General features: G+C 53.7%; 2 protein-coding genes across 6 annotated transcripts in view; one reads left to right on the top strand and one right to left on the bottom strand.

Annotated features, from left to right (window-relative positions):
- SNX29 (sorting nexin 29) overlaps nucleotides 1-6,118 on the top strand; it is a 546,533-nt gene extending 540,415 nt beyond the window's left edge. For all 5 annotated transcript variants that reach the window (XM_034670353.1, XM_034670354.1, XM_034670355.1 and 2 more), the window contains one exon: nucleotides 1,039-6,118. In XM_034670353.1, coding sequence (XP_034526244.1) covers nucleotides 1,039-1,168 — 130 coding nt within the window. In that variant the 3' untranslated portion in view covers nucleotides 1,169-6,118. The remainder of the gene's footprint in view (nucleotides 1-1,038) is intronic.
- The window catches only part of CPPED1 (calcineurin like phosphoesterase domain containing 1), a 195,418-nt gene that overhangs the window by 26,069 nt on the left and 146,774 nt on the right, over nucleotides 1-22,575 (bottom strand). The window lies entirely within an intron of this gene.

The raw sequence follows: 22,575 nt of genomic DNA, 5'->3' as shown, positions 1-22,575 counted from the left end.
TCCCTAAGACCCATTTTGGACTTAAGACCCCCGCAACCGTAAGACGGTACGTGTTGTATTCAAGCCACTAAGTATGGGGTCACTTGTTAAAAGAACCGTAGGAAATAAGACCGAGTTCATAAGACCGAGTTCACCAGCTCCGCGGTCACAGCCCAGACCCCTCCAGGCCGCTCTCCACAGGGCAGGCAGGGGTCACTTCAAATGGCAGCTGGACCGTGGAGGACCACCTGCCCCACCCCGCGAGCCTGCAGCGGGGCCACCTGACGAGCCTCCCTCCTGCACGGAGAGCCTCCGACCTGACCCACCAGTGCGCTCGGGCTCCCCTGCCTGCGTGGAGGCTGCAGCCTCAGGCTTTGGCCCAGGGAGGCCATGGCTGCCTTCATCACGTCCCACCTATAACATCAACTCCCCGGTGGCCCGTCAGTGTCCGCCAGGCCTGGGAGAACCCGTGTTGCTCACAGCGATATCTCCAGGGGCTTGAGGGCTCGACCCACACAGTGCTCAAGAAAGTTGCGGAATGGAGAGACAAACCGCCCTGTGCTGCAGGTTTTTCTGAACCCCTGGCGGGGGTTCCCACGCCCTCGTTTATCTTCGGTTCTCATCCAACCTCCCCAGGCACTCAGTGCCCCGTCCACCACGGCCTGTGGCGCTCCGGCTGTCCCAAGCGTAGACCGTTTAACACCGAGACGGGTAATCCCCTCGGTTGGACTGCTGAGTTTTTACTATTTTTGGTTCTTGTCCCCAGGAACATCCTTCTAATTAGACGTTGGCCTACATCCTGGTTATTCTCTTAGGATGAATTCACAAGAAGTCTCCCTGTTTTTGCTTCACCTCTTTTGACCTTAAATTTAATGTTATCCAAAGCATTTTCTTTTCTTTGATCTTCCAGCAAGGGCATGGTTCAATGACAATGGCGGAAGAAAGCCACGGCCCCCCTCGTACTCACCAGTCAGAGCTCGAGAGCAGCTATCCCCTCTGAGACCACTCCCGCCCTTCTCACACTGACTTAATCCAGTTCTCCCCTGCTCTGTCTTACAGGGACATCACTCCTCCTGGAGAACCACTGACCAAGAACACCCGGCCCAAAGTGGCTTCCCGCTTCCCCAAGCTGTCCCGAGGTCACCCTAGAGAGACCCGCAACGTGGAGCCCCAGAGCGGCGACCTCTGACCTCCACCGAATCCCAGACTTGGGCCCAATGTGCTGCGCCAGCTGCCTCCGCCCAGCCACTCGGCATCTGACCTGGCCCCAGCAGCTGGCCCCTTCCAGCCTGGAGTGAGCCCCCACGTCACCGGGTGAAGCCCCGAGAGCACACCTTCCCCCCAGTCCTGTGACACTGATTAAACTGGGCAGTCTCAGAGGGCAAGGTGGCTGCTTGCCAGACAGACTCGGACACACGGGCACCCTCCCAGGGCCTGTCCCTTCCCCTCCCTCCAGCTCAGGGGCCGGCAGGAGGGTGGGCACTGGGGGCAGCTCGGAGCCCCTTGATGGAGGCGCACAACTCCGAGGTGGTTCAGAAACCACCTTTGGACTCTTTCCCACACGGGAATTAGAACGACTGTTACCTTTTTTTTTTTTCCTGTTAACATAACTGCCTGCTGTAACCTATGGACACGTGGGGTTAGAGGGGGGAGGTTGCGTTCCTTCCCCTTTTACTCTCTACCCGTGGTCCTAAGACCCCCTGGTTGTAGAATCCGTGGCTCGCGGTAACTCACGTGGCTTTCCTGTGAAGGGGCCACTAAGGACGCTGAATGGAGGTGCACAGAGCACTTCCCCCAACCTTCAGAGCTTGGCTTCTGGAAGGACTAGCCCCTGTAGGTGAAACCTGAGGCCCCCTGGGCCCACATGCCCCTTGTGAGGCTTGATGGCCCTGGGCTGTCCAGAAACCCGGAGCCTTGACCTCACAAGACAAGAGGCCTCAAGGTCATGAGAGAGACTATGTTCTGAGAACTACGGTGGAAGCGGCCACAGGCCCTCAGGCTTGCAGACTCCGGAGCCCGCAGAGCTCCACGTGGCTCCCTGGGAACCAGACAACATACACTCGCGACAGATCATGGTCATTCCCCAAAGACACATTCATGCTGTACCCTCTGCCCCCCCACGTGCTCTCAGTGTGTGTCCCCCCCAGTCTCAGAGCAGGCCCCTCAGCAGGCAGGAACGGGATGGAGATGAGTAGCCCGGCCAGCTCCCGCTCCCACGTCAACTCACTTCGCAGAACCAGAGCCCTTTGGCCAGTTTGAACGTGCAGCACCCCGTGAACGGCGCGTACAGCTATGAAGAGCTCGCGTTTTCTGGGGGAAGGACTGAGGAGCTTGGTCCGTGTTGTCCAACAGACCACGCGGCAGCCAGACTGACGTGAGCGAGAGGGAGGGCGTGAGGTGCTTGTGGACGGCTAACCCCAGCAGCTTCCTGGAACCGTCAGAACCGCTCAGACTTGGGGAGCCGCCCCCCACCCCGGGCAGGCGTCAAGCATTTCCTAGACCGAGGGACACTCCAGCACGCGGCATCTGGAAGCTTTCTGCCAGGCATTCCCGTGAGCCGGGGGCAGCGGAGACGATTCCGGGCAGTTCAGCACAGTGACGTGCTGTCCGTGCCGCCCTCCAGGGAACCGCAGCAGCCCGATCCACTTTGGAGGGAGCCATGAGCTGGGGGAGCAGAACGAGCCCGCCGTTCCCGTGGGGGGAAGCTGGAGGGGCCCTGTCACCAGCTCGGAGGGCTCGAGAGGACCCGAGACACCATGTCCCGGGAAAGCAACATGGGGACTTGCCTTGTTTGCCAGGGGCTTCCTTTCCATTCCAGGTCCCACAGGGCCAGTCAGGTGCCCGTCACTGGCTGTGGGAACAGAGTTGCCTTGGACTCTGAGAGCTTGCGCTGCCCCAGTCCTGCCTCCCGGGGGTGGGGTCCTGCTCCCCCTTGGTCCCTGGGAAGCCGTGTTTGCATGGGATATGGAGTGGAGCCTCCCGTGGCTGACGTCCCCTGCGGCTGAGGGTTCTGCTCAACTCACCTGTTCGGACACCAAACCCGAGACATGTCTGTGAATCTGACCTTACCTTCTCCAGAATTCCTGGAACCTGCTTTGACATTCTGCAGAGGTTAAAAAAACAAAAGCCCAGAACTGTAAGGGACAGATGCTAAGCCTTGAAAAACAATTACACACTCACCCTGTATTCACAAAAGGAGAAACTCTGCCTATTTTTTAAAGCTTGATCATTCATGGAAACCTTGCCCTGCTCTTCTGAAACACAGCTGGAAAAGCCTGTTCCTGGGACCACACGCGACCCATCGAGGCTGCGTGCAATGTGCACCCCGTGTTCGCGATGCCACAGAAACCCTAGAACCAGTCAGCATACAGACCAACCCCCTCATTTCAGCTCCGACCCACACGTGACCTACACATGACAGCCACTCCTCAACGCCTTAACTCTGGGCTCACAGGATGTTCCATGGTGGCACTCCATGCCACTGCTCGAGATCCCTGCCCTGCTCCCCAGCAGGCGGGGTGGACACAGAAGCAGTGGACCTCCCATTCCTGGAGCAAGAACCACAGACCCAGGTCCACCTCCCCCCCCTCCCCCCACCCCGTGGCTGTGTCATCTGCTGCCCTGTTGTCTGATCCAGTTCAGGGGGCTGGCTGGCCCCGCCCTGCATATCACCCACGCAGCCCCGTGACCTGTCAGAGGGAAAGACAGTGCAACAGAAAAAACCAGTGCTAGCTGTTCCTGGATCCAGTAAGAAGGTTCTTTGGCACCTCCCGAGCTGGCACCCGAGGAAGGTGACAGGGCCCACCTGGGAGAGGCGTTCTATCTCACGACGCTCACCGAGGGCACCACTACCCAGGTACACCCAAGGGCTTTGGTTACAGAGGGATCCCCTACCATCCTACGAGTCCTAGCAGGAGACAGAAGCAGGGAAAGGGAGGAATGGGCTGAGGGTCTATGGACAGGATGTAGTTACACGCTGGGCTCCGCTCCACGGCTGGGCGCCTCCTGAGTTCCCGCTAACCCCTCAAAGTTGTTGACATCGGATGGATAGCACAGCTGCGGCTCCTGCCAAGAGCCAGCAGGCCCGGGAGGCCTAATGAATCCCGTTTGGGCCCAAGTCTGCAAGTGGGAACGGAGCGCTACCAGCCAGTCCCGCAATCAGACACCACCCTGCTTGCCTCCCAGCACCCAGAACCAGGCTCTCTCTGGCCGGGCTGCGCCAAGTGTCCTCAATTTCTCTCGGCTCCGCATGGGGAAGTTCACTCATTCGAGGCCCAGGGCACACGATTCTAGGCTGCAACTGCCCACCCCCACCTCCTGACCTTCACTGGGGTACCGGCCCGCCCCCACGCATGCAGGCCAAGCCTTGTCCTGTGCGGCCCCCGCAGGCACCCGCCCCACCAGTCTCCTCCAGAAGCCTTCATGCCTCAGCCTGGCACCTTTGTGCCAGCACCAGAGCCCGTTCCCGGGGAGCCGCTGCACTCCTGAGGGGCCATCTCGCCTGGGCACGGAACTGAGGGCAAACAGGCTCCATTTTCAGCCTGGAGCGGCCGGAACACCACCTGCCAGGGCCCCGCCTGCCCAGGAGCATCAGACCGGCAAGAACGGACCCCAGAAGGGGCACAGCTCCTGCTCGATTTCTTCCCCGAAGGCAATAATTGTCCTGACCTTTCCTCCGTGTTTCACTCGGGACCGTGCCGTGCACGCTGGGCTCTGGCCCCCCACTCAGGCCGCAGCAGACAGAGGCTGCTTCCGGCAGGCAGCCGTCTGCTCAGGAGCAAGGTCTTATACAACCATCATTTTTCTAAATATTTTGCATTGTTTCATTGAAGCTAACATTAAATATTTGCTGTTGGGTTTGGCTTCTGTGCTAATTTTGCACAATTGTAGCACTGTATATTTTATCTAACGTTTCCGTGCCAAAAAGTTCATTTTCATGTTTCCGTAACACGTGGTTTTGATTAGGTTTCTAAAATAAAACCTCAGCTACTGGATCGGTAGGGATGAGGGGGGACCGTTGGCGCCCTCCGAGCCCACCGGCTCTGGGCTCAGCCGACCGCGGCCCCGACGCAGCTCCTTGGCTCACCCTGCACTCACCTTCCCCGCGACCATGAACCACGGCTGTGCACGGGCCTGCGTGTGACACTCTGGGTGAGGGCAGGGAGCCTCTACCCACGTGTCTAAAGCCTCACCGCCACAGCGAATGGGCTTCTTTACCTACCTAACCCGTTTCTTGAGAGGAAAATAGAAAATCTGGTTTCTCTAAAGTGCGGCTGAGCTTACAGCCTGGATGAGCCCCCACCGCTGGAACACGCTGAATGCACTAACTGTTCTGAGGTCCTGGGGCTCCGTGCTCACGGGCACGTGAGTGCTGCTCCGTCGTGCATGGAAAACCACGAGCTGGCCTGCCCAGGGAGCGCCCTTCTCCCCGGAGCCTGCTCCAGTCCGCTTCCCGCCTTCCCCACTGCGAGCCGCGAGGCCACTCGTTCACCTGGAAGGATTCTTTCCACCCTCAGGAGAAACTGGAGCTGAGGCCCTTGCAAAAGCCAGGACCGTGGCCACAGAAGGTCACGGAAGAGCAGACGGCACATTTGCACCCTGAATTGCTGAAAGGAGCCTGGAGAACACGCGTTTGCCGGAGTGAGGGGTGGTGGGGTTCACAAGGATGTTTTCCCATCTGGCATCCAGCCTAGAAACAACGTCCTTACCTCTGCGGCCTTAGCTTCCCCACCGCTGCCATCGTCGTTCGGTAGAACACTGCCCACCGTAGCAAATACGGACTTCCAGAAGGAGAGCGCCTGGTGAACATATCCCAGCAGAGTCCCCCTCAACTGACCGGGTCCCCATGAGCCCTCTGCCAGGGAGGGGGGAATTCGGCAACACATGGAGAGTCTAGTCCACTGTCTGGACGAACGTGGGGCCTAGCAGTCGGCAGATTCACGTGAAGTATTATGTTAACTGCCCTCTTATGTTAAGGTTTACACAATAGAATTTTTAAACAAATGTGTTTAATTTTCTAAAATCTCTTGTATTAAAATTTTCTTTTGGAATAAGCTGTGGTAATTTTGTTACAATCTGGTTGAGATACACCTCTTTACAACGACAATAAAAACAGTCACATTTTATAAATTAGACAGTCCACTTATGGTCTGTTTCTTTGTGTTCTTTTTCAGCAATTGGAGAGTAGCTCAACTTTCAATACACACATTATAAAAATTTCCAGAAAGCTCACCCACCATTTCCCGGGAGATCCTAGAAAACAGCATTCACTTAGAGCAACCTCAGTTTTATTGGAGCGGAAGTGGAGCAGAAATTCCACTGTGAGCTGATAGCCCTGGAGAACTTGGAGAAGTACCATCAGAATGCCATACAGAAAAAACCCTTGTTACAGGTTCCTATTCATCCAGATAGTTATTGGGCACCTACTGTATACGCCCCAGCATGGGCGTCGAGCAGGAAACACGACAGAAGCATCAAGTGAGAGGGGTGGACAATAGAGGTTAGTGAAGCCAGCCGTCCCTGTGATTACGGCCTGCAGTAGGAGCCTCGAAGGAGTAAGCTGGGCTTGGGGAGCCTAGAATGGGGCCAGGACCTGCTTTGAGGCACGGAGGCCAGGGTGTCTCGCCTGTGGCTGTGTCGACACTGGGGAGTGAATGAGGCTGGGGGGGCCCACACGTAGGACGTGTATGGTGTGTCTGGTCTCGACCCACGAAATGCCTGTAGCTCCATGCAGCTGTGACCACCAGAAGTGTCTCCCGCCATGGCCGCGTACCCCCTGAGGGACGGCCGTCCCCGACTGAGAACTGGGGTGAGGCCAAGGGGTTCTTTTGGCAGAAGTGCCATTTAAGCTTTAGCTGGAGGATGAGAAAGAAATNACCCCCGACCCCGACTGGGGTGAGGCCAAGGGGTTCTTTTGGCAGAAGTGCCATTTAAGCTTTAGCTGGAGGATGAGAAAGAAATGCTACACTGTCCTTCCCCGCCCCTCCCAAGTTCCATCGCCTTGAAAACCCACACCGCACAGCCAGGGACTTCGCCCATGTAGCCTACTTATGGGGACGGAGGAGAAAAAGGTCCTCGGGTTCAGAAGAGCCCAGGCATGAGGTCATTCTGTGAAACTCCTACCATCAGATCTGGGGGGGATCCGACCGGGGCTCCAAGGAGGGTGTCCTCCAGGCTGATGAAATGCAGGGGAAGGACAAACGCTGGTCGTTGTGGACAGCAATCCCTGCACACACTGTGGCCTCCAGCCCTCTCAACCCTACGCCACCCCCCCACCCCTGACTCCTGCCCTGTGAAGCATATGCCTTCCCAGGTGTATGAATTGGTAAGAAAACTAAGCTCGGGCTGCGTGTTGGCTCCGGCTCCCCCAGCCCAAGGTGAAGGAGAAACTGGGGGGCTGTTCGCATCACACCCACGGCCAGGATTGTCTTGGCCACACTGTCACCCCTACCTCATGTCCGTGTGTGTACTGAACAAACCCTGAAACATACAACCCCTTGTCAGGGAGGGCTCAGCTTCCCAGCCCCTCCAAGCACAGGTCACCCCCCCCAAAGCATTCCCTCGAGCTGTCCCAAGTGGAGGCTAATTCTCAGTTTCCCTATTTCAAACCACTTTGCCTCCTCAAAAGCATCGACTCCTGTGGCCCTCTACATGGCGGCTGGCCTCCTCTCTGACCTCCGTGTGGCTTCTCCTCACTTCCTGGTCACTAACACCCCAGCCGATGGCCCCGCATCTCACTCCTCAACTGCTCCCTCCCCGGAAGCTTTTCCTCTTGGCCACTTGTGCCTCTTCCACACCCACAGAGTAGCCATGACCTTGTCACCTCTGGAGTCTTGACTTACGTTCCCCACTCTGACCCCTCTGTCCTCCCAGTGCATTACTCCAATATCCCCACCGCAACAATTCTTCAAATACTTTAAGACCTGCAACCTGTCAGTTTTTAAAACCTGTCCTCCTCACTTTCTTGTCAAGTCTCCTCCTTCCCAGCATTGGTTCCACGGGCATGACAATCATCCCTCCCAGACATCCATTCTCTTGCCCATCTCTCTACTTGCTTGGCAAAAGCAGCCCCCATNTTTCTTGTCAAGTCTCCTCCTTTCCAGCATTGGTTCCACGGGCATGATAATCATCCCTCCCAGACATCCATTCTCTTGCCCATCTCTCTACTTGCTTGGCAAAAGCAGCCCCCATCAAGCCCAACCAATAAGCCAGCATTACCATAACTTTACTTTGGGGACTCCACGCTGTGTTTTCTATTAATTTGCATTTGAAAAAATTATTAGTTTATGTTTGGCGGCACATGATTCACAAAGATATAATTTTTTAACATCAGCACCTAAAAGGGAAGGGGACAGAGCTGTAGCGTTTTGTAGGTTACTGAAGGTGAGCTGGATAAAAACACATTGGAGTGCTCTAAGTTCAGGATGTTCAGTGTAACCCCCACTGTAACAACAAAGGAGATCACTAAATATGCAAAAAGAAATAAAAGAATTTCAACATTTCACTAAAAAAAAATATTTTTTAAAAGGAAAGCAAGAAATGGGAAGCAGAAGGCTATAAGGCATATTGAGAATAGCAAAATGACACAAGTCCCTCCTTATCAGTAATTACTTTAAATGTAAATGGATTAAATTCTCCAGTCAGGACAGAGATTGGCAGAATGGATAAAAACACAGGATCCAAATACACACTGTCTGCTGTCTACGGGAACTCACTTTAGATCCAAAGACACAAACAGACAGTGAAAGCATGCGAAAAGATATTCCATGTCAAAAGTAACCAAAAGGGAAGAGCAGCTGTACTAAAATGAGACTAGACTTTAAATAATAAAAAAACAAAGGTTGCACGAGACAATTATGTAATACAAGGCTCAGTACAGCAAGAAGATAAAATATAATGCACACTTAATGATGGGCCCCCAAATTCTAGGAAGTAAAAACCAAGAATTAAGGGAGAAATAGTTCTACAATTGTAGCAGGAAACTACATACCCAGTCTTGATAATGTGTACAGCCACCACACAGAAGGCAAGAGGATGTAAACACGATAAACCAGCTGTATCCAACACAGGCACAGAACACTCCCCAGGACAGCATACACACAATTCTCAAGTGCACAAGGGACATGCTCCAGGCCACACCATACTGGTATCATACAAAACATCTTCTCCAACCACAAAAGGATGAAGTTAGAAAGCATTAACAGAAGGAAAACTGGAAATTTCACCTATTTGTGGAAATTAATACACTCTTAAACAACCAATGGATCAAAGAAGAAATCACAATGAATATTAGAAAATGTTCAAGACGAATGAAAATGAAAATACAAAATACTGAAACTTACAGGATCCAGTGAAACCAGACCTAAGGAAGAGATGTACAGCCATTAATGGTTATGTTAAAAAAGAAGATCTAAAGTCAGCCACCTAACTTTACAACTTAAGGAACTAGAAAAAGAACAAACAACCCAAAGTGAGGAGGAAGAAAATACAGATAAGAGCAGAAATAAACAGAAAACAGAAAAGAAAGAAAAATTAATGAAACCGAAAGTTGGTTCTTTGAAAAGATCAAGAAAATTGACCAACTTTTAGTTAGATAAAGAAAAAAAGACTCATTAAAATCAGAAAATAAAATGGGGACATTACTACTGATCCCTCAAACAAGAAAGATTATGGGCATGCTGTGGACAGCGGCATGCTGTAAGTTGAATAAACTCCATGAAACGGACAAATTCTTAGAAACACCCAACCCTGAATCACTAAATTATGCGCCTAACACTAATACTACACTGCACATTAACAGGAATTAAATAAAAACTTGAAAAAAAATACACAAAGCCTACAAAAACCAAGTCCAAAAATAGAAAATTTGGAGAGACTATAATTGAATCAGTGACCCAAAGTCTCCGGGCAAAGGGCAGGACTGGACTCGATGGCTCCCCTGGTGAATTCTGCCAAACATGGAAGGAACAAGTGCCAGCCTCAATCTTTTCCCAAAAACTGAAGAGGAGGGAACACTTCCTAACTCATTCTATGAGACCAGCCTTTCCCTGAAACCAAGACACCACAAGAAAACTATAAGCAAATATCCCTGGATAAATGTGGATGTAAAATTCCTCAACAAAATACTAGCACACATTAAGGTGCCTATGAAGAGAACTATACACCATGACTAAGGGGAATTTGTTCCCGGAATGCAAGAATGGTTCAACATATGAAAACTGACCAACGTAATGTGCCACATCAACAGAGCAAAAGGAAAAACCACCAGATCATCTCAACAGGCGCAGAAAGAGCATTTGACAAAATTCAACATCTCTTTTACGATTAAAAAAAAAAGGCTCATTAAACTAAAAATAAAGGGAACTGCCTCCATATAATACAGGCCATATATTAAAAAATCTACAGCAAACCTTGTATTTACTCAATGGTGAAAGACTGAAAGCCTTTTCTCTAAGATCAGAAACAAGACAAGGGTGCCCATCTTCACCCCTTCTATTTGATATGGTACTAGAAACGCTAACCACAGCAACTAGGCAAGAAAAAGAAGAGCATCCAAATTGGAAAAAAAGAAGTAAAATTATGTATCTAAACATAAGACCTAAAACCATAGAACTTTTAGAAGAAAAAAGGGCGAAACCTTCAGGACATTAGACTTGGCAATGATTTCTCGGCTATGACTCCAAAGGCACCAGCACCAAAATCAAAAATAGACAAACTAGACTTAGGAAATTTAAAAAAAATTAAGCACCTTCTGTATCTTCAGTATCACCTGAATAAAAAATCAACACACAAAACAGAAGATATTTGTAGATCATGCATGTGGTAACAGATTAGTATCCAGAAAATATACAGAACTCTTAAAACTCACCCAACCCAAGTCATTTGATTCAAAAAATGGGCAAAGGACTCAGACATTTCTCCCTGGAAAATATACAAATGGCCAAAACACACGTGAAAAGGTGCTCAGTGTCACTAAGCGTTGAGGAAATGCCAGTCAAAGCTACAAGGAGATACCACTTCATGTCCTGTAGGAAGTCTGTGATCAAAACCGGGGTGGCTTATTCAGTGGAGCATCGACCCTTGATCCCAGCTCAGGTGTTGACCTCAGGGTCATGGGTTGGGTGGGGAGTCTACTTTTTTAAAAAGGCTAAAATGAAACCGAAAGGAGCAAATAAAACAGAAGCAGTGGTGAGAATGGAGCAACGGGAGCCCTCGGGCACGGCTGGCGAGAACGTGAATGCGCGCGGCCCCTGCGGAACCCAGCATGGCGGCTCCTCCAAAACGTAACCCCGGCGTTGCCGTGTGGCCTGGCAGCTCCCCCCCACCCCCCGGGCATCCACCGCAAAGAACTGAAAGCAGGGTCTGGAAAAGATTCTTGCATACCCACGTTCCAAGCAACAGCCTTGCCAAGAGTTAAAACACGGACACAGCCTCAGTGCGCACGGACGGAGGAGCGAGCACGGCGCGCGAAGACCGGTGCCGGGCCTCGAGCGGGAAGCTGTGCCGCGTGCTACTGCCCGGGAGCAGCGTGAGGACCGCGGCACCGTAAATGCAATGAGCCAAACGCAGAAAGACAAATACCGCACGGCTGCTGCTCTAGGAGCTGCTTAGAGTCAGACAGCACCAGGGCTGCCAAGGGCGTCGCCTGGGGGACGGGAGCGGCCGTTCGGTGCGCACAGGGCTCGTGCCGCCGCTGAGTTCGGAGCTGGACGGTGGGGGTGCCGGCACGGAACGGCGGGCTTAAAAACGGTTAAAATACTCAATTTTCTTATGTGCTTTACCCCAGTGAAAAATCGATGTAACGAAAATAAAGAACAACTTTAAAATCGCAAAGACTTGAGCTTGCAACGGATGAGCTGTGGAGCCTTAGATCAGGGCGCCCCCGTGCCTCTGTTTCCCCCTCTGAGAGGGCCACCCGAGCTCGGATCTGCTCCGGGCTGTGACAGGTCAGTGAGGCACCTGACCATGCGAGGGGCGCATCACTGCTGTCCTGCTCTGGGTCACCATCCCTTCAGGAGCCACCCATCAAGGCTGGCCGAGGCGGCCACGACCACTCAGACGAGAGCAGCCCCTCAGAGGCTGGACGCCGCACTTTGGGAGGAGGCAGGTTTGGTCCTCAGGTCCTTCCAGCCGCTGGGCGCACGAGAATGAGCTCAGATCACGGTGGTCCCTCCGTGTCCCCGCAGGGAATAGAGCCGTCGCCGCCCCCCCAGGCTCCCCCTAGACAAGCATCCCCATCCTCCCGCTCCCTCTGCGGGGCAGGTTCACCCGCTGGAGGGGCAGGGCAGTCCTTGAAACCTGTGATTCCTGAAGCCCCATAACGGTGGCAGGCGGGGGCAGGCCGCGCTGGAGGGGTTCGCGTTCTCAGACTTTCTAACTGTCCCCACGATTAACTGGTAGGTGTTGCACGGTACCCAGGCCTCCACGCACCTCGAGAAGTCATGTGTCCGGGCAGGCCTGGCTTCTCACTGCCTCCTGCGCGGCCGGTGCAGGCCCTCCCAACTGTTCCCTCGGCCCGCATGGGTCCTGAGTTCAGGATTACTCTGTGGACTGCACACCTGCTGTGAGCCAGGCCTGGGCTGAGCCCTTCAGGCACTTCATGTCCTGTAAGCCTAACAGCAACCCTAAGAGGAAACGGAGGACCAGAGACGCGCTGGAACGTGCCAAGGCCACACAGCACAGCAGGGCAGACTGAAGAGGGAGCTCAACATGCGCGGGACTGGGGAAAGCAGGGGTCGCCGTGTCCAGCCGCACCTCTGCCCCGACTCTCCCCGAGCTATTATGCACCTGTGCAAACGACCAGAGATGCGCTTTTTCTGGAAAAAAGGAATTTACGCATGTTACTCTCTCTCTGAATGTTCTGATTTCTACAGGATTCGTCCACCAACCACGCAGGTCTGTTTGCTTTCCACATCGTTCTTATCACTCGTGCTGTTTTCATGGATCAGCATCCTGGGAAATAGCAAAGGGATGCACCCAGCGGGGGTCCTTTTTGTGCAGGTGCTTGAATCCTGGAGTAGCCGGACAAGTGGTCACCCTGGGACACCAGCGGCACCAGATGGCTCAGGGCCACCTGCAGCTTCGGGAACATCCTTACCATGCCCATCGCTGTGCGGGACGCAGGCACCAAATGCCGCCGCCAGCACTGGGGGTCCGGCTCCTGGCCCCTGGAAGAGGCAGTCCCATGGCAGCAGCCCCGTGGGGTCTGGCACCTTCTGTCCTGCCAGTAGCAAGCCCTCCAGTTCCTGTCCCCCATGGGTGATGCTCAAAAACACAGCACCCCAGTCTCAGTGTTTGAAGTCAGGGGTTGGGGTTCTTAAGGGGGCACCACTGTCACCCAGAGGACTGGTGAAGGCCCAGAAGGCTGGGCCGGCCCCCAGAAGCCCTGACCCTGTAGGTCTGGCTGGGGCCTGAGAACGTGCATCTCCGCTCAGCTCCAGACCCGGGCACACGCTGGAGAAGCCGGGTGGCAGCGGCCACAGCAGGGCTGACGGAGGCAGCAGCTTTTGGCGCCAGCATTCACTGAAGGCCTGTGAGATCCTGGCTGTGTACTGAGCTTCCACATAAACCACCCCTTCACTGCCCGCACAGCCCCGAAAGGCAGGTGCCAGCACCATCTCCAGCTCACCGATGGGCAAACCAAGGCATGGGGCGATCAAGTCCACTCTAAGGGGCATCACTGCAGAATTGCAGAATATTCACATCAGGGACTTCAGACTTCCCAAACCCGCAGAGACTGGCTTCTCGGGGGAAGGGCACGCATGCTTCCTTCTTCCCCACGGGCACGTGTTTCAAGGCAGTGGCCACCTTTCCCAAAGTGGCATCCTTCTAAAGGTCCTTGTGTGTTTCTATTCCCTGTTCACATGCTCTTCCGGCTCGGGGGCGTGTCGGTTCCCAGACAGTGGGGCTTAGGGAAGGGAGATTCTATTTGGTCTTGAACCTGAGCTCCTCACTCCAAGCCCCATGTATCTGAGCTCGGCATTGGGGGGAGGGCTATGTGTGGAAAAACACCCCAAAGCCAAGTGCTGCCTTGATGCACATCGGCCAAGCTTCTGGGGTGGGATGTCCTCCAGGAACTGGAGCTGGACAGCGAGGCGGGGAAGGAGGACTCATACACGGCTGGGTTCTGACCTAGCCCACTTCTCCCCCAGTGCACACTTGCTTTGTATTCACGTGACAAAGGGAGGATTTAAGCCAGGACATGGAAAGCCTCCTCCGTGGCAATATGTAAGCTTAGACCCAAAGGGGAAATAGGTGTTGGTCCAGTAAAAATGAAGGGAACAGAATTCAGGAGGAGGGAACAGCATGTGTCCAAACAGAGACAGAAAATTCAGCAAGGGCCAAGTCTGCTGGCAGATTTGAAATGACAATTTTTCTTCCCAGCTTTGAAGGTTGTCAGGGTTTCAGAAGATCTCGGCTTTTGTCTAGCTCACTGTCGTCTCTGTGCCAGACATCATTCTTGGCACTGTGCGGGATTTATTTTGATCCTCCAACAGACAGCTGAGGTAGGCAGAGTCATCCCCCATTTTACAGATGAGCAAGGGCGGCTGAGAGGGTGTAGGCACCTTGAGCAAGATCACGCAGCTAGCAAGTGTGGGGTCTGGGATTTCAGCCCTCGTCTTCCATTCCAGCCTCAGCAGCAGGCAGGGGCACTGTCTCCACCCCAGACACCTGCTCTGAGCAAAGGCTTGCTCTTCACCGTCCCATGCTTTTCACAGCCCCATGGGGTGGGGGTCATTGTACTGTTTAAGCAAAGTTGCATCAAGCCCAGGAAGATGAGGCCATAGGGGATGGAGCGGGACTTTGAGCCCCAGGCAGACTGACCCCCGCAGTCCCGCATGCTGGACCTGAATTCAGGGTTCCCCAATGTTCGTGTCCCTGTATCATCACAAGCTTCTTGATTAAAGACTTTTTCTCTCTGTGGTCCCAGGGGCCACCTCCACCCTCCACCCCACGCCCACCTTCAGGGATGGGGGAGGGCCTGAGGGGCCTGAACTGGGGCAGCTCGTCAGAGGAGCTCATCAGTGAGCAGACGCCACCAGAGGCAGCAGGAAACCTACCGAGCAGCGAGCAGCGTAGACAAGACACCTGGAGGGGGCAGGCCTCCAGGAGATACTGCAGATGGACTGGATGGAGGTGGGGGCGGGGCTGGGTCAGGGTCAGGAGCTCCATCAGACTAGGGCGCAACAGAAGCCCCAAGATCAGAGCCCAAGAGCTCAAAGCTGGATGGGGATTGGGAGAGGAAATGTCCATCACTTAGAGCTGTGGGCTGTCAGGGTGTGATGGAGAGGCCGGGCTCAGAAGCCCCTGAATCCAGGATTTCAGTGCCTGGGTGACTGGCACCCTTGGCCCTCTGCCCTCCCTTTCAGCAAGGGGACTCAGCCCTGCCCCAGGTCACGAGGACAGAGCCATCACTCTGTGCGAGGCACAGGCACGCGCTGCGGACTTCACATTCACCATCTCTGAATCCCTCCACACGCCTGAAGGCGGGATGCCTGGGATTAGACAGGTTAGGCAGCTGGCCCAAGGTCACCCAGCTGGCAGGGATGAGGCCAGGACTAAAGCCTGGGCTTAGAAATTCCAGAGCCTGTGTTTGCATCCTAGAGACCCTTTCAATCTGTGACCAGTTTTCCCACATGGACTGGTGGCCCAATCTCCCTGGTTCCTGCCCCTCACTTCAGTCCGAGGGGTTCAGACTCTGGCCCAAGCCTTGTTTTCCAACCCCGATTGTGCCTTTCTCGCCTTCCCTTGCACCCACCTTCCCGACTTTCCCCAACGCGTGTGCCAAGCCCTCACCTGCTGCCGTCCCTTTGCCCGTGCCTGTCCCACCCCTGTATTGTTCTTCCTGCCTTCTGTGCTTGGCTCAATGCACTGAGCCCATCTTTAGCTCTGCTTTCCCAGAGAAGCCCTCCCCCACATCCTGGTCCCTTTTCCACTGTTCTCAAACCCTAGTATATGTTTCGATCTTTGTAGGTTTGCTTACTTATAATAATGGCAGCTTCCCCCGCTCTAGAGGGAGGGGACCATGCGGGAGTTACGCTCCAGTTTGCATCCCCATTGCTAGAACATAGTCGGCATTGAGGAGACAGTGGTTAGGTAAATGGTTAAGTAAATGAGTGACCACTCCCCCCTTAGGACTCAGCTCTCCTTGTTAAAAGGCACAATTATCTACCTTCTTCCAGGTTTCTCTGAAAACCTGGCCCAAAAAGATGTCCACCAGACCTTTATCCCAAGTGGCAAAAGGGTGACAGTGAAGGCTCGGACTTACGTCTTTTTTTTTTTTTTTTTTTATTGCCCCTTCNTTTTTACTGCTCCGTCTCTGGTCATTCCTGTTGCTCTATGAACAGGGAGGAAAGGAGGGAGGCAGGGGGAGTCATGCGTTTTTCTCAGGCTCACTGGTCTCTGAACACCTTGTCCAGGTGGTCATGAACCCTGGTCCACAGATGGGGTGCATCTGGGTCCCCAAACATCATTGGGACCATGAACCCTCATTTACGTCCATGCCCAGAGTCCTCCAGAGGGCTCCCTGGATTTTGTCCCAGGAACATTCTGCGTCCCATGCAGAGTGGGTCTCCTGGAAAGTTGTCGGGTGGTTACTGATCCGGGGTGAGGAATGCAAAACCTCCATCAACCAGAGGATGGAAATTTTCCGATGCTAACAGGGTGGCTTTTTCACTCTTGGAAAAACAAAAAGTGTTTCCTGGTCCCACTTGAACTGAATCAGATGAAGTTAAGGGGATTGATCTGTCAAGTTACATGAANCGAGGCTGGAAATTTTCCGATGCTAACAGAGTGGCTTTTTCACTCTTGGAAAAACAAAAGTGTTTCCTGGTCCCACTTGAACTGAATCAGATGAAGTTAAGGGGATTGATCTGTCAAGTTACATGAACATGTAGAACGTAATTCTGATTTATCTCCTCAGCACAAAATCAAGGTCTCAACATTCACCTTCCTTTTTGTTCCTCTAACTTGCATTTCTGCTTCTGCAGATTGGAAGCTTCACAAATGCTGCCGGTGCTGCTCCCACAGATCCAGGCGTTAGAAACCTAGGACGGGCGGCCACCCCTTGCCCAGGGGAGCTCACCCAGTGCCTGGGACACACGACTCCGCACTCGGCTCATTCCGAGTCTCCCATGGGAATGTCTAACCTCATCTCAAAGTCAACATGCCCCCGCGGAACGCGAGGACGCCCCCAACCCCAGACTCAGTCCTTCAGTTGCCCCGCCTCGCGATGAACGGCACCTTCCCCCAGTTGCTCAAGCTGGACGTGCAGTCACACTTGACTTTCTCTTCCACTGCTTTCAGTCAGCACGTCCCTTCTGCTCTGGCTCCTCAATCCTAGCCATACTGCTGATCCGTGTTCTCTGAAAATTCACATCCATCCGAAGCTTAGAAAATGGCCTCATTTGGAAATAGGGTGTTTGCAGGTGTCATTTTTAAGATGAGTTCATACTGGATTAAGGTGTTCCAAATCCAGTGGGTGGTGTCCTCCTAAGAGAAGGGGACACACCGGGATGGCATGGGGAAACACGGAGGCAGAGGCCGGGGTGGGGGGCGCAGCCACATGGCGAGGAGCACCGAGGATCGCCAGCAACCACTGGAAGCCAGAGAGGCCAGGAAGGCTGCTTCCCCGGAGCCCTCAGAGGGAGCACGGGGCTCGCAGAGTCCTCAGTTTGGGCGTCCAGCCTCCAGAACTGGGGGAGGAACTTGTTTTAAGCCATCAGGTTCGCGGTAATCGGTTGCAGCAGCTACCCCAACCCATCGACTTCTGCCCAGGTTCTGCTCCCCGTTCCCGTCAGCCCTCCCCCGGGTACCCCGCAACGATGCCGGCTGGTCTCCGCGCTATGCGCCACTTTCCCCCCCACAGCAGCCAGGGGAATTTCTGATGCGCTGGGGATGCTGGATTCTGCGTAGAGACATCTGAGTGCGTGCTGCATCCTTCCCCCGGGACGTCACACAGACGCTTAAGCCACCGAAGCCGTGAGTGAAGGAACGCAGCCCGGCCCTTGGGTGTGGCCGCCGAGTCCTACCGAGCCCTGCCCGCGGGGACCTGCACTGCCCTCCCGCACCCGCCCCTGCCCGGCGGCCTCTGTGCTCTTCCCACTCTTGCCCCTCTCACCTGGCCGATGCCTGCGTCCCTGGGCCTTTCTCGTCCTCCATCCTCCCACCTAGGCCATCCCAGCTCCAACAGCACCCTGCCATGTTCTAGTTGATTCTGTTCTCTGNCCCACACGCGCGCGCACCCATGTTCTAGTTGATTCTGTTCTCTGCGCATGCGCACACCACTGGTCCACGCGCTACCCCGTGAGCTCGGTGAGGAGACAGCGTGCCGAGCACTGGCTCACCCTGAGAGGCACATCCTCAACCGTATTTGTCCCACACACGACGTGACCCCACTTTCCGCTGGCGTGTTACCCATTGCGCTGTTCCCACACCCCCGGGTCCTGCAGGGTCCTTGGACGGGACGCACAGCAGCGTAGCTCGCCGGCCAGTGAGCTCCGACAGGGTCCGGGGCACTGTTCCCTCCCCCTCCCTCCACGGGGTGACTGCCCCAGTGCACGCGCAGGAGACCCTCCAGCAGCCTGGGCCCTGGGTACCTCCAGTGACCAGAGCCCTCTTCCTAACCTCTACTCCACACAAGCGGAGAATGACAAACGTATTGTGCGGAAAGTGACACCTGGGGGATGCTTGTCACCACCGCACAACCTGCCCGGTCCTGACTAGTGTCCTGTTCTCATGTGCCCGCCCCACGCTCCCCACCTCCCACTCCCTCTGGCGCCCGCCCAGCCACCAGCCTCAAAGTGTGCTCTGTCGGGATCGCCGGGCACCCCTGAGCGCCCAACACCCACGTGAGCTAATGGATGGTGCATCTAGGGAGGGGGGAGTCTGCTCACGCTGTCGCCTTGCAACTCCTTCTTCTCTCGGGTTACGGGACGCCGTGCCCTCCCGGCTTCCTCCCTGCTGCTCTGCACACCCCGTCCTGTCTCTCACTGGTTCCTCCTTTTCTCCTGGCCTTTCAGTGCAGAGCACCTCAGGACTTGGTTCCACCCCCACCCCCCGCCCCCAGCTTCTTAGTGGCCTCATCAGTCTCCGGGTTTGCAGGAGCAGCCATGGGCTGGTGACCCCCGTGTAGGTGTGATCCCCCCTGCGGCTCTGAACGCCAGCCTTTTACTTTCATCTGCTCACCTGACCACTGCACTTGCTGGACCCTTGACATCTCACACTTAACAATCCAAACCAGGCTCCTCATCTTTCCCTCACATGCGCTCCACCCCGATCTGTCCCACTTAGTATCCCTCAGGGACTACGATGAGCCAAGGTCAGAAACTCTGGAATGATCTTTCACTCTTTCCTTTCTTTTCTGCCTCACACATTCCATTTATCAGCAATCCCTGTCCGACTATATCCAGAAGCCCATCACTTCTCACCATCTCCTTGGTTACCTGCTGGTGAGGCCACCTGGATCAGTGCCTTAGCCTCATGGCCAGCCTGCGTCCACACTTGCCCTGTAATGATCATTCTCAACCCAGCCTGACAGGCCCAGTCTCCTCTCCCAAGATTCTCCCTGTGTTCCTCCAGCCACTCTCACCCCCTGCGGGGGAAGGGGGTGTGCCTCCTGCCTTGGGGCCTTTGCAGTTGCTCTTTCACTAAGGTCACCCTAACCCCAGGTCTTTGCTCAGATGTTACCTCAGTAAGTCCCACTCTGACCAGTCTAATGTGTAGGGCAGAATTCTAAGACCCCAGTGACCTTCTAGAGCGCCTGGAACAAGACATGAGGGGCTTATCACTCCCATATTACCGTGCTGTAACCAGAAGGAATTGTCAGATGTAATTAAGCTCACTAATCAGTTGACTTTGAGTTAATTAAAAGGGAGATTATCAGGTGGGCCTGGCTTTATCAAATAAGCCTTTTAAATCTGGCTGTCCAGGTGGGGGACAGAGGAAGCCAAAAACTCAAAGCATGAGCCCTGGCTTTGCAGATGGAGGGGGCCACGTGGGAAGGAATGCAGAGCGACTCCCAGATCACGGTCAGCAAGGGAACAGATGCCCCGTCCTGCCGCCAACAAGGGACTCAATTTTGCTAGTGACAGGAATGAGCTTGCAAAGAATTCCCCCCACCTCAATCTTCCAGGTGAGAACTCAACCCAGGGGACACTTTGATTTAGCTTTGGGGAACCTTGAGGAGACAACCTTGCCAGACTATTCTAGACTTCAGTCCACAAAACGGAGCAGATACGTGTGGGCTGTTTTAAGTGGCCATGTCCGTGGTAATTTTCTATGCAGCCACGAAACAACAAATACAGATAACAACCTTCGAACTTCTAGGGTGGGAGAAGGTATTTTCAAGTCACATATCCTATAACCTCAGATCAAGAATATAAAGAAACTGTGCAAAAAAAGAATACAGGCAACTCAATAGATAAATGAGCAAAACACCCGAATCGACACTTTATAAAGGAGGATACCCAAGTGGCTAATGGACATTGAAGTATTTGCAATCAGGAAAAGACCAATTAAAACCAAAATGAGCTAGTACTCCATACCCACCAAAATCCAAATTCGAAAGAGACAAGAAATCCCAAGTGTTGGCCAGGATGTGACAAAGCTAGAAGTTCTCCCAGCCCTGCTGGTGGAGAGCAAATTGGCAAACACACTCTTTGATGACTGACGCACCAACTCAACCTGAACCGGTGTGGAATCCGGGATCCAGCACTTCTGCTCCCAGGTGCCCATACCCCCCAAGAGTAAGCACAGTTCACACGAGAACGCTCACACATGCCGGATTCAGAGTGACTTACGATGGTCTGGCTCTCCAAGCCCTTTCTGATGTTACCCAGTCATCCACTCCCTTCTCTCCACATGAGAATCTCTTGTCCTAGAACAGTTCTCAGCTGTGGTATGACTTGACCCCTTAGGAGACATTTAGGCATGTCTGGAACTAGCTTGGATTCCCACACCCGGGGGGCTGCTCAGGATAGCCCCCACGAAAGTACCGTCCAGTGTCCACACCAGAATGTCCACAGTACCAAGCTTCAGAAGTCCACCCTACGTATCACTGTGGCTCAGTCCCCAATGTCCCTGAAGTCTGCTGGAATGCCACTCTCCCAAGGACACCTTCCCAAACCACCCCATGTAAACTGTGCGGGGCACTTCAGTAGGGCACGCCTTCTCCACAGCTCTGCTTTCCCCTCGGTAGTTACCATCATCCGACGGACTGCGTACTTGTTGGTTTCTCTCCACCCACTAGAATGTACGCTTTCACAAGACCATGATTTCATCTACTTATTCCCTGCATTCCTAGCTCCCTTGACAGGTGCTCAGTCAACATTTGTTGGATGGATGGCACGCACAGTCAATGAGGGAAAACAACCAAACTTTACAACATGCCCAGCAATTTTATTTGCTCTCCTACACTGACGGGGGAAATTAAATTGGAAGGTAGGTCGGCAACTGGTGTTAGGACCTCAATAAACCACACGGAAGTCTTTGAGAGAAAGGCTTCTCCTCTGCCTATGTTCTACTCGTTACAAGGCGTTTGCTTTCAAGGTCTAGTGCCTCACTATTGAAAGTAGACTGTACTTGAGGTTCAAGGCAACTGGTTCTTATTGTCCATAAACCTGGGGCGGGGGGGAAAGGAAAAGCAGAGGCGAGGACCTCATGTGTGCAGGAAGCAGACTGTCACCCTACTCAGATATAAAACCTCTCATGGCCTAGAGGGAACTTCAAGCAGGATGGTGTGATTTGACCAAATGCTTTGGTTTCTGATGCTGACCACCCGCCTGCCTGAGAAGCAGTCACAGCAGCACTCCGGCGCTGCTACGGAAGAGCAACACCCCATGATTCCGGCCTAAGCGCTTTGGGGAAGGGGGCTCAGTGAGAGCCGGGCTGGCTCTGAGGGACAGGAGGAGGGCTGTGCTCTGCGGGCCTCAGGTGGAGGAGCTCGACTAGGACATCGACTTCTCTGTGGTGCAGCGCTTCCAGAGGTCCTCAATCACGTGACCTGGCTGCGTAGTTCTGGGCATGAACTTGCAAGTTTCCTTACTTTAGAAATGATGAAATAAATGCGTTCTGAAGTAACATGCTATTTATAATCCACATCCCAAAAGAAGTGCTTTAAAAGAATGAGATTTTCAGAAGTGGAACTTTTATTTTTATTTGCTTTTCTTCCCAGTGACTTGTCTCGACTGCCATCTGGGGACATGGACTCCATCTTGGCGACCACTGCATTCAGTGAAAATTCTCCTCAAGGCCCCGTGAGCGCTTATCAGAGCAAACGATGTGCAGCCTGAGCAGGGCAAGTCTTGTCCTACGAGGGTTATTAACCTCAGTTGTCACCAGCCACGCACAACCATGACAGGGACTTTGGAACGAAGAACAAGAGAACATGGCAGAAGGCATCTGGGACCACTTCCGTCCTTTCTTTTCTCTGAACATTCTTGGCCTTCTCTTCCACCCTCTTCTGGAGCTTGCTAAGGTCTGGCCAATAGGATGTAAGCATCAGTGAAGTTCAGTTTCTTTAAAGGGAAAGATGCTTGCTGTCCTCTTCCCGCTTCCTCTGGCTGCAGTGTGGCCCCGAGGGCAAGAGCAATACCCTAG

Source organism: Ailuropoda melanoleuca, chromosome 10, assembly GCF_002007445.2.
Source record: "Ailuropoda melanoleuca isolate Jingjing chromosome 10, ASM200744v2, whole genome shotgun sequence".
NCBI classification, from domain to species: domain Eukaryota; kingdom Metazoa; phylum Chordata; class Mammalia; order Carnivora; family Ursidae; genus Ailuropoda; species Ailuropoda melanoleuca.
Note: the sequence above shows the minus strand (reverse complement) of the source record. Positions and strands in the feature narration are given on the sequence as shown.